This window comes from Geotrypetes seraphini, chromosome 6, assembly GCF_902459505.1.
Source record: "Geotrypetes seraphini chromosome 6, aGeoSer1.1, whole genome shotgun sequence".
NCBI lineage: Eukaryota > Metazoa > Chordata > Amphibia > Gymnophiona > Dermophiidae > Geotrypetes > Geotrypetes seraphini.
In genome coordinates, this window is record NC_047089.1 from 210,645,972 (window position 1) to 210,658,132 (window position 12,161).

The 12,161-nt window shown below is 44.2% G+C and overlaps 1 protein-coding gene across 6 annotated transcripts in view; it reads left to right on the forward strand.

Moving 5' to 3' along the window:
* Window positions 1-12,161, forward strand: part of NSD3 (nuclear receptor binding SET domain protein 3) — a 247,944-nt gene that overhangs the window by 170,935 nt on the left and 64,848 nt on the right. For all 6 annotated transcript variants that reach the window (XM_033948594.1, XM_033948593.1, XM_033948592.1 and 3 more), the window contains one exon: window positions 1,904-2,077. In XM_033948594.1, the coding sequence (XP_033804485.1) occupies window positions 1,904-2,077 (174 nt within the window). The remainder of the gene's footprint in view (window positions 1-1,903; window positions 2,078-12,161) is intronic.

Genomic DNA, 12,161 nt, shown 5'->3' on the forward strand with positions numbered 1-12,161 from the left:
AGAATGGACTTTGCATACACTTGCTTGCAAATATGCCCTGGCCATCTTTCTAGAAATCCATACATCTTTCTAGAAATCCACATCATAAGTCCACACAGTTGATTCCTTTGACACCAGTAAACTGGGTGCAGTGGTATTAACCCTTTCAAACTGTCATGTTGACTGCATAACCAAATGCAGCTACCTTGCTGGATCTGATTTTTAAGACTCTGAGAAAGCCCACAAAATAGTTGCTCACTTCCATTCTGCAGAGCTGCAACTTGGCTATCATTTCATACCTTCACATCCTCTGAAGAACAGTAGGTTTGGGCAAACTGTTCCAGAGCTTGTTCAGCAACTAGTCACCTTTTCTGCACTCCTTTCTGACTACCTATCAGATCTGCAGTCTTCAGGGAGGACAAGAAGCTCACCTTCAAGCACTGTCAGTAGTGGGAATTCCGAATATTCAAACAGATATTTTCAGCAGACACATTCTGGACCCAGTGGAATGGGAGTGCCGAAGCCAGCCTTTGTCATGATTATATGGTGCTGGGGAGCTCCAGTCATGAGTTTGATGGTATTGAACCAGAATTCCAAAATTCTAGCTTATTTCCATTGCAAGAAATATCTAAGAGGAGAAGGACTAGATGTTCTGATCATACCTTGGTCTCTCAGCAGATGTCCTCTATACATTTCCTCCTTGGCCTCTACTTAGAGGACTTTTGAAGAGGGTGGCATTTCATTTAGTGTTAGTATTTCTGATATTGCCAGATTGATATGAATATTTGATTCATCTAGAGTTGGGGTACATTCTATGCTTTGCACAAAGTAAAGGTCATCTTCATCAGGGGCCAATCTTATGGAAGACCTATCTTCTTTCTGTCTAACAGCCTGGACCTTGAAAGACCATGTTTGAGATGCAGAGATTTTGTAGACTCCATAATTACTATTTTGTTGCAGGCCAGGAAATATTCTAATTCTTTAGCCTATGCTAGAGTTGGGAGAATTTACAAGGGTTGATGTTCAGATAAGGATATTCAGCTTTTCAAGACATGAATGGCTTAAATTTTGTCCTTGTAGGATGAACTTAAAAAAAGATTTAGTATTAGCTCCTATTAAGATCAAGTAGCAGCACTGACATGCTTCTGTTCTTGTCTGGAGGGAGGTTCCTTGGGTTCCCAAACAGATATAATTCATTAAAAGAAGTAGGTCATTTCATGCATCCTCCTTCATACTGGGTAGTTCTACCCCTCCCCTCTTACAGCAGCAGATAAATGCTCTGGTCTCCATTCTCTCCTCCAGGCAAACAGGCAATCCATGCTCTGCACTGTTTAAAACTCATCCGCAGCCGGCTACTTTCACTGTCTACTCCATTTTCACATTTTACACATAGGAGAAAGAAGAGGTGGGATGTGACCAGGATCAGGAGACACTGACGGTGATCCAGAACACCAAAGGTGAGCTGAACAGGCTGCCTCCGGTGGCCTTGGAAACTTTCTCTCTGCTTCAGCTTCCTGTCCCCTTGCAGCAGAGGGAAAACTTCCGGACCGCCAAAGACACCGTGTTCAGCTGTCTGATGTTGCTGGTGGCCCAAAGCTTGCAGGATGAAGAGACCAGATTCCAGAGCCTCCCCCTACCTGATGAGCTGCACCCAGGGTTCATTGCGCACCCCACCCCTCCCCACCTTGGTACACTACTAGAGCTGGGTATATATCAAGGAAAGTAAAACTTGCAGTCAATACAGAGTAGTGAGCCATCAGAATAATAATTAAACCATTGAGACTTCTACCAGTTAGAGGGGAACTATCCTTTTGAAAATTACAAAATTAAAATGTAGGCACTTTAAAAGAAACCTGACTGAAGTAATTTGCTTATTGTTCCTTTGCTGGTAACCCACCATCTGTTATTTTTTTCCTGATAATAGGTCGCATGATGAGATGCCTGAAGTGTCCTGTTGCCTATCATTCGGGAGATGGCTGCATTGCTGCAGGAAGCTTGTTTGTTTCTCCACACATTATCATTTGTAGTAACCATTCCAAACGGAGCAGTCATGCCTCCTCTGCTGTAAATGTAGGCTTTTGTTTCGTGTGCGCAAGAGGTGAGCAGTCCTTTTCCTGTCACTTTGCATATATATTTATATGTGTCATTGGTAGGCATCCCTGATAGGAACACAGGGTGCAAATAAAGAGGAGGGAGGGGGATCTGAACAATTAAGTGTCTGTGTTCCTCAGATTGTACAGGACAAAAGCTGGACAATATGTCCATCAGGTTCTCCTTGGAGGCAGTATCTCTAAAGTTTATTTTTATGTATACCATGACAGTAATAAACCTCACTCCTAAACTAGGATATATAAAATATGAAACCAACCTCTCAAAATTTAATGCTGTCAATCATTATGGAAGTTCTGTATCATGCCAAAGAGAGCATCTTTCTGGAGTTCATAGGAGATAGTATGTGTAGGCAGCTCACCAAGGTTGATTTGGAAAGAAGTTTTAATCAGACTTATGGCACCAAGCTTGAATATTTATATATTTTTCTACCACATTTTCTTCTGACTCTTTTTTGGTACTAAAGGATCTTGTGTCTCTCCAGATGTACAGAATAATCATTTGGCACCAAGGCTTCTATTTTCTGTACTGTTCTCCTTTTTCCTTTACCACTAATCCAGTTTTCTTGGATCAAACTTGTTATATTCGTAGGTTGGGATGGGGATGTCCCAGGTGATCCTAATCTGTTTGTTCTCTACAAATCTTTCAAGGATATACACTTCCCTCTCCCAATTCGCGGTTTTAGGACTCACAATTTCCTAAAACCAGAATCATCCCCACCTCCCTCCCTCCTCCTGGACCTCCCCGGACCTTACCTGGTGGTCTAACGGTATTTCAGGGCAGGAACGATCTTCCTACGTCCCTGCCCCTTGCAGATAACTCATACAAAATGGCTGCCGTGAGTTCCCGTCGTAGTCTTCGAGAGGCGGAGGTGGGTCAGAGCCAGCCCAAAAGTTATTTGCAAATTTTCAATATTCGCAGGCCAGCTCTGCCTCTAACCCCTGCGAATATTGAGGGAGGAGTGTAATCTCAGTGCTTTTCTTATAGTGTTAGTGTTTACAGAATTTCTTGTGGATAAGGTGCATCACTATGTCGTGTCTTTCTTTAAATAGCTTTTTCTCCAAAGGTGTTTGCATCCAGCAGTGAGATTAATAACAGATTCCAGTTCTATCACATAAAATCTGCATTTCTCTGTTTTTCAGTCTTTTTTTATGTGTGCGGTTGCTGTGAATTCACTCGAGCTGCAATGATCAATCTCTCAACTTTAGATTTAAATTAACTACAGTGGAACCTTGGTTTACAAGCATAATTTGTTCCAGAAGCATGCTCGTAAACCAAGTTACTCATATATCAAAGCGAGTTTCCCCATAGGAATGAATGGAAACTCGCTTTGATTCGTTCTACCTCCTCTTCCCCCCCCCCCGAGGCTACCAGCGCTGCTCCATCACCCCTCCTCCCTGCTCTAACCGGCATCGCACCCCTTGAACCGGCATCACAACACCCCCCCCGGCGAACGCCCCTCCCCCCGCAAGAACCACATCGCACCCCCGTGCTGGAAGCGGCATCCGCCCGCCTGCCTCACTCCCAAACATGCTCCTTACCCCATCTGCTGCTTGTACGAGTGAAAGAAAGCTCCCGCTTCTTGCCTGGGCTGGGCCTTGAGCATCTGCGCATGCTCAAGGCCTTCTGGAGAGAACAAGAGCCAGAAGACCTTGAACATGCGCAGATGCTCAAGGCCCAGCCCAGGTAAGAGGCGGGAGCTTTCTTTCACTCGCACAAGCAGCAGATGGGTAAGGAGCATGTTTGGGAGGGAGGGTGGGTGGATACCGCTTTCAGCACGGGGGTGCGATGCAGTTCTCGCAGTGGGGGGGTTGCGATGCTGGTTCTGGGGGTGCGATGCTGGTTAGAGCGGGGGGAGGTGCTCGTGTATCGGAACATGCTCGGTTTGCGAAACAAAATTTTGCTAAGTGTTTTGCTCGTCTTGCAAAACACTCACAAACCAGGTTGCTCGCAAACCGAGGTTCCACTGTATTTGTGTGTAGGCTTTGACTTATTAATGATTCTTGGAGTAACTGTATTTCCCCCCTGTATTTGTATATTAGCCACTTTCCCCCTGATTTGCTATCTAATTCTATAAAGAGTTGGGTTTATTTTTTCATTTTGTTTGGCAATTCTGTTGCTTCTTACCCTATAGAATTCCTTTAAATTTTTCAGAATTACATTACATTAGAGATTTCTATTCCGTCATTACCTTGCGGTTCAAGGCGGATTACAAAAGAATTATAAACGGTGGGTTACAATGGAAGATCTTTTGTCATTTCTAGAGAGGTAAAGAGTAAGTCTGGTAGTTTCAGTGTGATGGGAAGAGGGAGAGGAAGGACGGTATATGTGATGCTAGGACTGTTTCAGGAATTTCTTGAAGAGTATAGTTTTTATTTCTTTTCTGAACATCTTGTAGTCTGGGGTAGTTATCATTAGATTGGAGATCTGGTTATCTAGTTTTGTTGCTTGAGTGCTGCTTGTCATAATTTAATGAAGGAGGTCAATTATAGATGTTTACTTTTACACTTCAGCACCTTCTATGTATTTGGACTGTTGATACTTCTATATATACACTAGAAGCCTACGGTTTTGGTTCTGTATCTGTTAGAGCCATTTCTCTTTCAGCTCTCAGAATGTGTAGTCTTGACCAGTGGCATAGTGAGGGTGATATGCACCCTCTTCTTCGCCACCTGCACGCATCCCTTCCCTACCCTGTACCTCTTAACTGCCCAGCCACGAGCAGCGTCAGCTCTCCCTCTGACATCACTTCCTAGGTGCGGGACCTGAAAGTGACGTCAGAAGGAGAACCAGTACTGGTGCGAGCAGCAGGTTGGAGTTGCTGCTTGCACCAGCGAAGAGATAGAGGTATGGTGGAGGGGGAAGTGAAGGCATGCATGAGGCGGGGGGAGGAGTAGGAAGGAGCTGGGGGTGGCAGAGATGAGGAGAGGTGCTGGTGCACAGGATGGACCAGCCCCCCCCCCTTTACTGTGCCACTAGCCTTGACATAGCAATTCATCTTAGATTTCCTCATGGGCATGAAGGAGTTTTTGTTATTAACATTCAGTTTGTCAAGATCTTTCTGAGGCCAATCTACAATTTTAAAACTCTGAAAGCACGAGGATTAGAAACTGATTGATGATTTATATTTATCTTCATGCTAAGACAGTTTTCAATATCATCTAAAGTCTCCTATAATAATCTTTGCTGATATTTGTCTCAATAGTTTGTGCTAAATATTACTGCTTCCTCCATTCCTAGATATTTATATACCTTCCTGCTCAAGTTCCTTTGCCTTCTACACTTTCAGTCAGTGAGATTTTATTTTAACTTACCTTTCCTTTAAGGAAAGTTGCTTTAGCACTTCTGTCTAGGCAAAAGGAAATCCTGATGCTGCTGGAACAATGAAACATCACATATAAGCATCAGGTATAATGTTACCTATGGGTCCTTAGCGTCTTTAGAGTTAAGGCTAAACCCAAAATGTTTAGAAGGGTACCTAGGTGATTTAACATTAGACAGAATAAGAGTGAACATAAGAACATAAGCAATGCCTCTGCTGGGTCAGACCTGAGATCCATCGTGCCCAGCAGCCCGCTCACGCGGCGGCCCAACAGGTCCAGGACCTGTGCAGTGATCCTCTATTTATACCCTTCTATCCCCCTTTCCAGCAGGAAATTGTCCAATCCTTTCTTAAACCCCAATATCGTACTCTGCCCTATTACGTCCTCTGGAAGTGCATTCCAGGTGTCCACCACACGCTGGGTAAAGAAGAACTTCCTAGCATTTGTTTTGAATCTGTCCCCTTTCAGTTTTTCCGAATGCCCTCTTGTTCTTATATTTTTTGAAAGTTTGAAGAATCTGTCCCTCTCTACTCTCTCTATGCGACAGGAAAGCACGCTGAGATATTCCTTTCTGATCTTAAATGGTAGGAATGACAAATTGCCCATTTTCATGATTCAGATTAACTTTTTGTATTCAATCAATCCGTAGTTTTTTGTTTACTTTAAAGCAATTGTGGGATGCTTTTCAAAACCTTTTCTATGGTCAGTTCATGCCATACTGAGCTTACAACTAATTCTAATGCAGGAGGGACAGGAGTCCTGATAAATGGGTTCTTTACATTAACCCATAAGGACTGCAGAAGGCATCGGCGACATTTTTCAATTCTGCCTCCTTGTGTAATTGGGCTGTGCCCCATCTCCTCAGTTTTTCCTTCTGAAAATAAGTTGAGAAAGTATCTTTTTTTTCTGCTCTGCATCTGTTTTATTATTTTCAGGGTTTTTTAAATCTGATTTTTGAGGCTTACTGGAGCTATGGAGGTTCACAGAGATCCTCGGACAGTTCTGCCTGGGAGAAGATACAGTCTGTGGCTCAGAGGACTGTAGCCAGTGAGTCAGCCCTTTAGAGAACCTGCCTGGTTAGCCTGCAATAACTTTGGGACAGTTCGGGGAGGGTTCCCTTAGAGGTACAGCTTGCCCTGAATTTTTTCAGGCACTCGAGTGCAGGCTTAGTGGCCCCATGTTGGTCCAGAGAACTGTAACGAGTGTCAGCTCCATTCTCCCCACCCACCAAAGACACATAATGAGCTAGTGTAGTTGAGGGTTCCTGACCCATGAGGAACTCGAGCTGAGAGCTTTCTATCTAGCTTTGCTAGCTTTTGAAAAGATCTTACAAGGCAAAACAGTCCGGGGTTTTCTCAGAACAAGCCACAGCAGTGGCTTTTGTCAACAGACAGGGAGGCACCAAGAGCACCCAATTGAAGCTGGGAGGCTCAAGTGTGGTCTGCTGGGCCGAAGCCCACCTAGAAGCCATCTCGGCGACACATGTAGCAAGAGTGAACAGCATGCAAGCTGATTTTTCTTAGTAGCCAGATCCTGGAGCCAGGGGAGGTATCTCTGTCCCAGAGTGCTTTCAGCAAGATTGTGTAGCACTAGGAAAGGCCAACAATTGACCTGATGCATTTGCCCTCTTTCTCTGTTCCTTCCATCTACTGTCTGCCTTATCCTTCCATATGGCATAAGCCCTCTTTCTTTGTCCCTTCCATAAACTGCCTACCCTCTCCCCCTTCCATCCAGCCTGTGCTCCCTCTCTCCTTTTTATATTATTCATTCCTGCTTCACCCTATCTTTCCTTTCTCTATCTTCCCCCCTTCCCATGCTCTGACATGTCTCTCCTTTCCTTCCTTCCCCATCCCTTGCTCTGGCATCTGTTTCCTTCCCTTCCATCTCCCCTCCTTTCTTCCTCCCCCCCCCAGTGGTTTGGCATCTCTCTCTTCTCCTTTCCTCCCCCCAGGTCTGGTATCTGTCTCCTTTTCTTCTATCTCTCTTTCCCATTCCACGGTCTAGCATCTCTGTCTTTTTCCCTCTCCTTCCTCTCCCTTCCTCCATGCTCTGGCATCTCTCTTATCCCCATCCTTCCCCCTTCATCTGGCATTTCTCTCTCCTCATCCTTCTTCAGAAGCGCTAGAGCTCACCTGCACTTGGCATTCCTACCCATCAATGGCTTACTTTTCCACATGAAATACACTACAGCTATTACTAAGAATATAGTTAGGTACTCATTTTCAAAGCACAGGCACACAAAGTACCATGTGTTGTTATGGGACTTTGTATGTCTAAGTGCTTTGAAAATGAGCCTCTTTGCCAGTTAGAGAACATAAGAAGTTGCCTCCGCTGGGTCAGACCAGAAGTCCATCGCGCCCAGCAGTCCGCTCCCGCGGCGGCCCATCAGGTCCATGACCTGTAAGGTGATCCTTGTCTAAAACCCTTTATTCCCCTTTATGCTTCTATCTATACCCTTTCATAATCCTATCTCTACCTCTATCTGTATCCCTCAATCCCTGCATCCTTCAGGAATTTATCCAATCCTTCTTTAAAACCCCGTAGTGTACTCTGTCCTATCACAACCTCCGGAAGCGCTTTCCAGGAGCCCACCACCCTCTGAGTGAAAAAAAAAAACTTCCTAGCATTGGTTCTAAACCTGTCTCCTTTCAATTTCTCCAAGTGCCCCCGTTTATGATTCATCACATGTAAAAACAAATACCAGACCCAGAAGAGTCATTAGTTTTGTTACTGGTGCCCTTCTTTTTACTGTTCTGAGTTTAGTCCTTTACTCATCCATGTTCTTTGCCAGTGCAATATCTGTGAGTAAATTACAAGCCACTGTGAAAGAATTTCAGGCTAACTTGATAAAACATTAGATCTTAGGTTAATTCCCAGCTGAATCAATTGATTAAACATGGTAGAACCACAGGGATACCATCACTGTTCTCAATTTATTGTCCTGGAAAATTTAAATATAAACACAGAAGAATTATTTTTGATTGAAAATATTATCAATGAGGAATGTATTTTAATACAACTAGCGTGTGAATTGACATAGTTTGTTTAGAAAATGGATACCAGTGTTATCAACCTGATGAAAGATCAGATACCCATCTATTTGGTATCCTCCTTTCCTTTCTCCTCCTCTGACTCCCACAGCCTGGCTTCTCTCACTTTCTCCAGTGCCTATGTGATCTTCCAACTTTAATTGTGGCCAGTAGCTCTGAAGAGAAGCTGCTTTTGGCTGACCCGGTGCCTTCCTTCTGTTGCACCCTATTCAGAAACCGGAAGTAACATCAGAGGGAGGTACTGCCACAAGGTTAGAGGCCCACCTGGATAAGGGGCATAGAAAGTGAGAAATGTCAAAGCCACAGGAGTACTAGAAGAAAGAACCTGAAGACAGCCAAATCACCAGGGAGCGGAGACTAAGCCAATGAGTGACATCAAGCCACTTAATCATGTGAACTAGAGAAGGGACACAAATGTATGTGATTTGGTATGTCTGTAATTTCAGACCTGTTGCCAGCTGATTGAGACACCCACTGCCAGCTGGCTTCTGAACTCTTCTCTCTGCCATGTCTCACCTGAGCAGGAACAGGAAATTGCATCATAGGAAGTGGGACGTGGCAGAGAGAAGCCGGCCGGCAGTGAGTATCTCAATCACTGACACTGCCAGTAACAAATCCGAAGCTTGGAAGACCGCAGGGTGTGGGAGAGACTATAGAGGAAGTGCTATGAGGAGAGGAGCCCAAAGCAGGTAGGCTTTCTTATGGCTCAGCTCATTTTTTTAAAACCCAGACAAATATGCAGAAATTCCCCCAATTTTAAAAAACCGCCCTCACACCGGGACAATTCTCCCACTCTAGTAGTCGGATTGCTACATTCTGAAGTGTTTGAAGGTGTTTTAAGAAGTAGCGACATACCAAAGCATAAACAACATTTCTATAATCCAACTGTAACAAAAACAGTGCAAGCAAGAGTGTTTGCAAAGTGGCTTCATCAAATAATCTCAAATAGAAGATAGGCAGCAAAGCACAAATAAACCCTTTCTCCACTGTCTGAGGAACTTGCATCTAAATGACAGTGGAGTCAATAATTCCCCCCCCCCCCCCCCCCGATATTTAAAGTTCTCTAAAGCAGACATAGGTCAGCCAAATGAAATAAAGGTTAACTGGGTTTTAGGCAAGTGACCACTAATCCAGCAAACCTTAAGGCCCAGATTCACTAAAGATAGTGACTCAATCACTGTTGGCTGATTCTCTGGCCGATTTTTAAACAGCGATTGATTCACTATCAAGTTTGCATGCAAATGATTTGCTCTGCTGTCAGGGCTTCTGTCGCCCACCCGCCCACCAAACTTATAGCAGAAGGGATGCCCACTCCCTCCTGCCATCTGCCCACTCCCCCGCCCCCCACAGCACTTCCCCCTCTGAGCCCACCTGCCGAACTTATGGCAAGGGGGATGCCCACTCCCTCCTACCATTGACCTACCCCCCCCCCCCCGGGCAGAAATTTCTCTGAACCCTCACTCTCCCGCCTGCTGAATTTATAGCAGGAGGGATGCCCACTCCCTTCTGCCATCGGGTCCTCCCGCGATCAGGTCATTCTACACCTCCGCCCCAGTCCCCCCCCCTCCGTATCTTTAAGTTGGGAGCAGAAGGGGTGCTCAGACCCTTCTGCTTCTATGGCCTCCTCTGACTCAATGTGGGCCTTAGGCGGGTGGGGTAGGAGGGAGCCGATGGCAGGAGGGACCGGGCATCCCTCCTGCCTTATTTTTCAGCATGGTGGAAGGAGTGATGGGTGGCAGGAGGAAGTGCATCCCTCCTGCCATTTGTGGGTCGCCAGGTGAGGGGGGGGGGGCACGTTTTGACAGGTCTTCCTGTTTTTATTCTTTTTTTTATGGGGCAGATATTTTATAAAGTAAATCTCTAAGTTCGGTATAATTAAAGGTTTCAGAATTAAGCAGTCCATTTTCCTCCTGAAAAACATCTCACAATATTGCTCCTTGATCATTCCAAAATTTGCCCAGTATGCATAATGAGGCTTTCGCCCAGTGCAGAAATACAGGCCAAGAGCTGTCAGTCTGCAATCCTGGAGTATACAGGATAGCTGTGAGGCCAAAATATTGGCGCTCAGGGAACAATGTCTGGCAAAGAGAGTACCAGGTTTGCAGAGGATAGCGGGGTAGTCGTAAAACCAGGGTAGTCTTAGATATTAAAGCAAGAAGCTGCTGTTTAGGTAACCGCAGGGTAGCCCACAGGGGTGTTGTGATGAGCCTGATCTAAAGTAGGAGTCTGCAAACCCCGCTTTTTATCCCTTTGTAGGGTAGCCAGCTAGTCTCTTTAGTTGTTCCTCTTTGTAAAATTTATCCTTCTTAACATGAGCTTGCAGTGATATTATGGCCCCCCTCAAAACTACTTTTAAGCCTTCTCATAGGTCACAGAAGAAATCTCTGGTATATCATTAAATTCTAAGTATTTGCAGAATTTGCTTGCCTATATAGTCAATATGGTTTAGATTATGTAACAAAACATCCAGAAATCTTCAATATCTATTCCCAATCAGCTTCCAAGGGATGCATGGCAAACAAGGGTATGATCAGACCAGGTATGGGGACAAATATTAGCTGACTGCACCTGAGAAAATAATTCTACTGCATCCACTCACTGGCGCAGTGGCTAAAGCTACAGCCTCGGCACCCTGGGGTTGTGGGTTCAAATCCACAGTGCTCCTTGTGACCCTGGACAAATCACTTAATCCCCCCATTGCCACAGGTACATTAGATAGATTGTGAGCCCGCCGGGACAGACAGGCAAAAATGCTTGAGTACCTGAATAAATTCATGTAAACCGTTCTGAGCTCCCCTGGGAGAACAGTATTGAAAATTAAATGAATGAATGAATAAATAAATAAATGTTAATTTGTGAATATGTATGATGCACAGACAAATAGTAGGTATAGTCCCTCCAGAGGGATGAAGTTCTCTACAGAAGTCCACCAAAACCTTGAGAAAATTGCAAAGAGACTGTCTCTCTGCTTGAACATAAGGGCTATATTAGTAAAATTATCGAGAGAAGGATCTAGGGTCAAGTTGAAATCCCCTCCTACAAGAATGTATCTCCTGGAATATGTCAGTAAGATCTCAGATAAGCGTTCATAGAAATCTTCTTGATTAGCATTAGGGGCATAAATGTTTAAAAGGGTGTATACCAAATTTCTCTGCATAACTACCAATAGTATGTACATATCTACCCTCACGATCTTTTACTACATTTAGATCCTGCCAAGGTAATAATGTAGACAAAAAAATTCCCACTGTTTTCACCTTCCTCTGGGAGGTGCTAAATATTGAATGCTAAATATATTCTCTGGTATTTATTATGAGAAAGAAAATGTTCCCCAGAGAGGAACAGATGGGATTCCTGTATAAACCAAATATCTACTTTTAAGCATAGCATTTCTCTAAATAGAGAGCAACGTTTAAGTGGAGAATTGAGGCCTCAGACATTAAAGGACACCCAAGTAGTCAGCGTTTTTAAACTACAAACAGAGCAGTATATAGCCATAATCTTTGTACATAAACATAATCCCTCTCATCAGACTGCTCTACATACAATTGCTACAAAATAGAGGAGACCCAAAAGGTATTGAGGCATATTTTCAAAGCACTTATACTTACAAAGTTCCATTATAACCTATGGAACTTTGTAAGTCTTAGTGCTTTGAAAATGAGCCCCATAGTATAAAAGGAAAATCCAAAATAGCAAC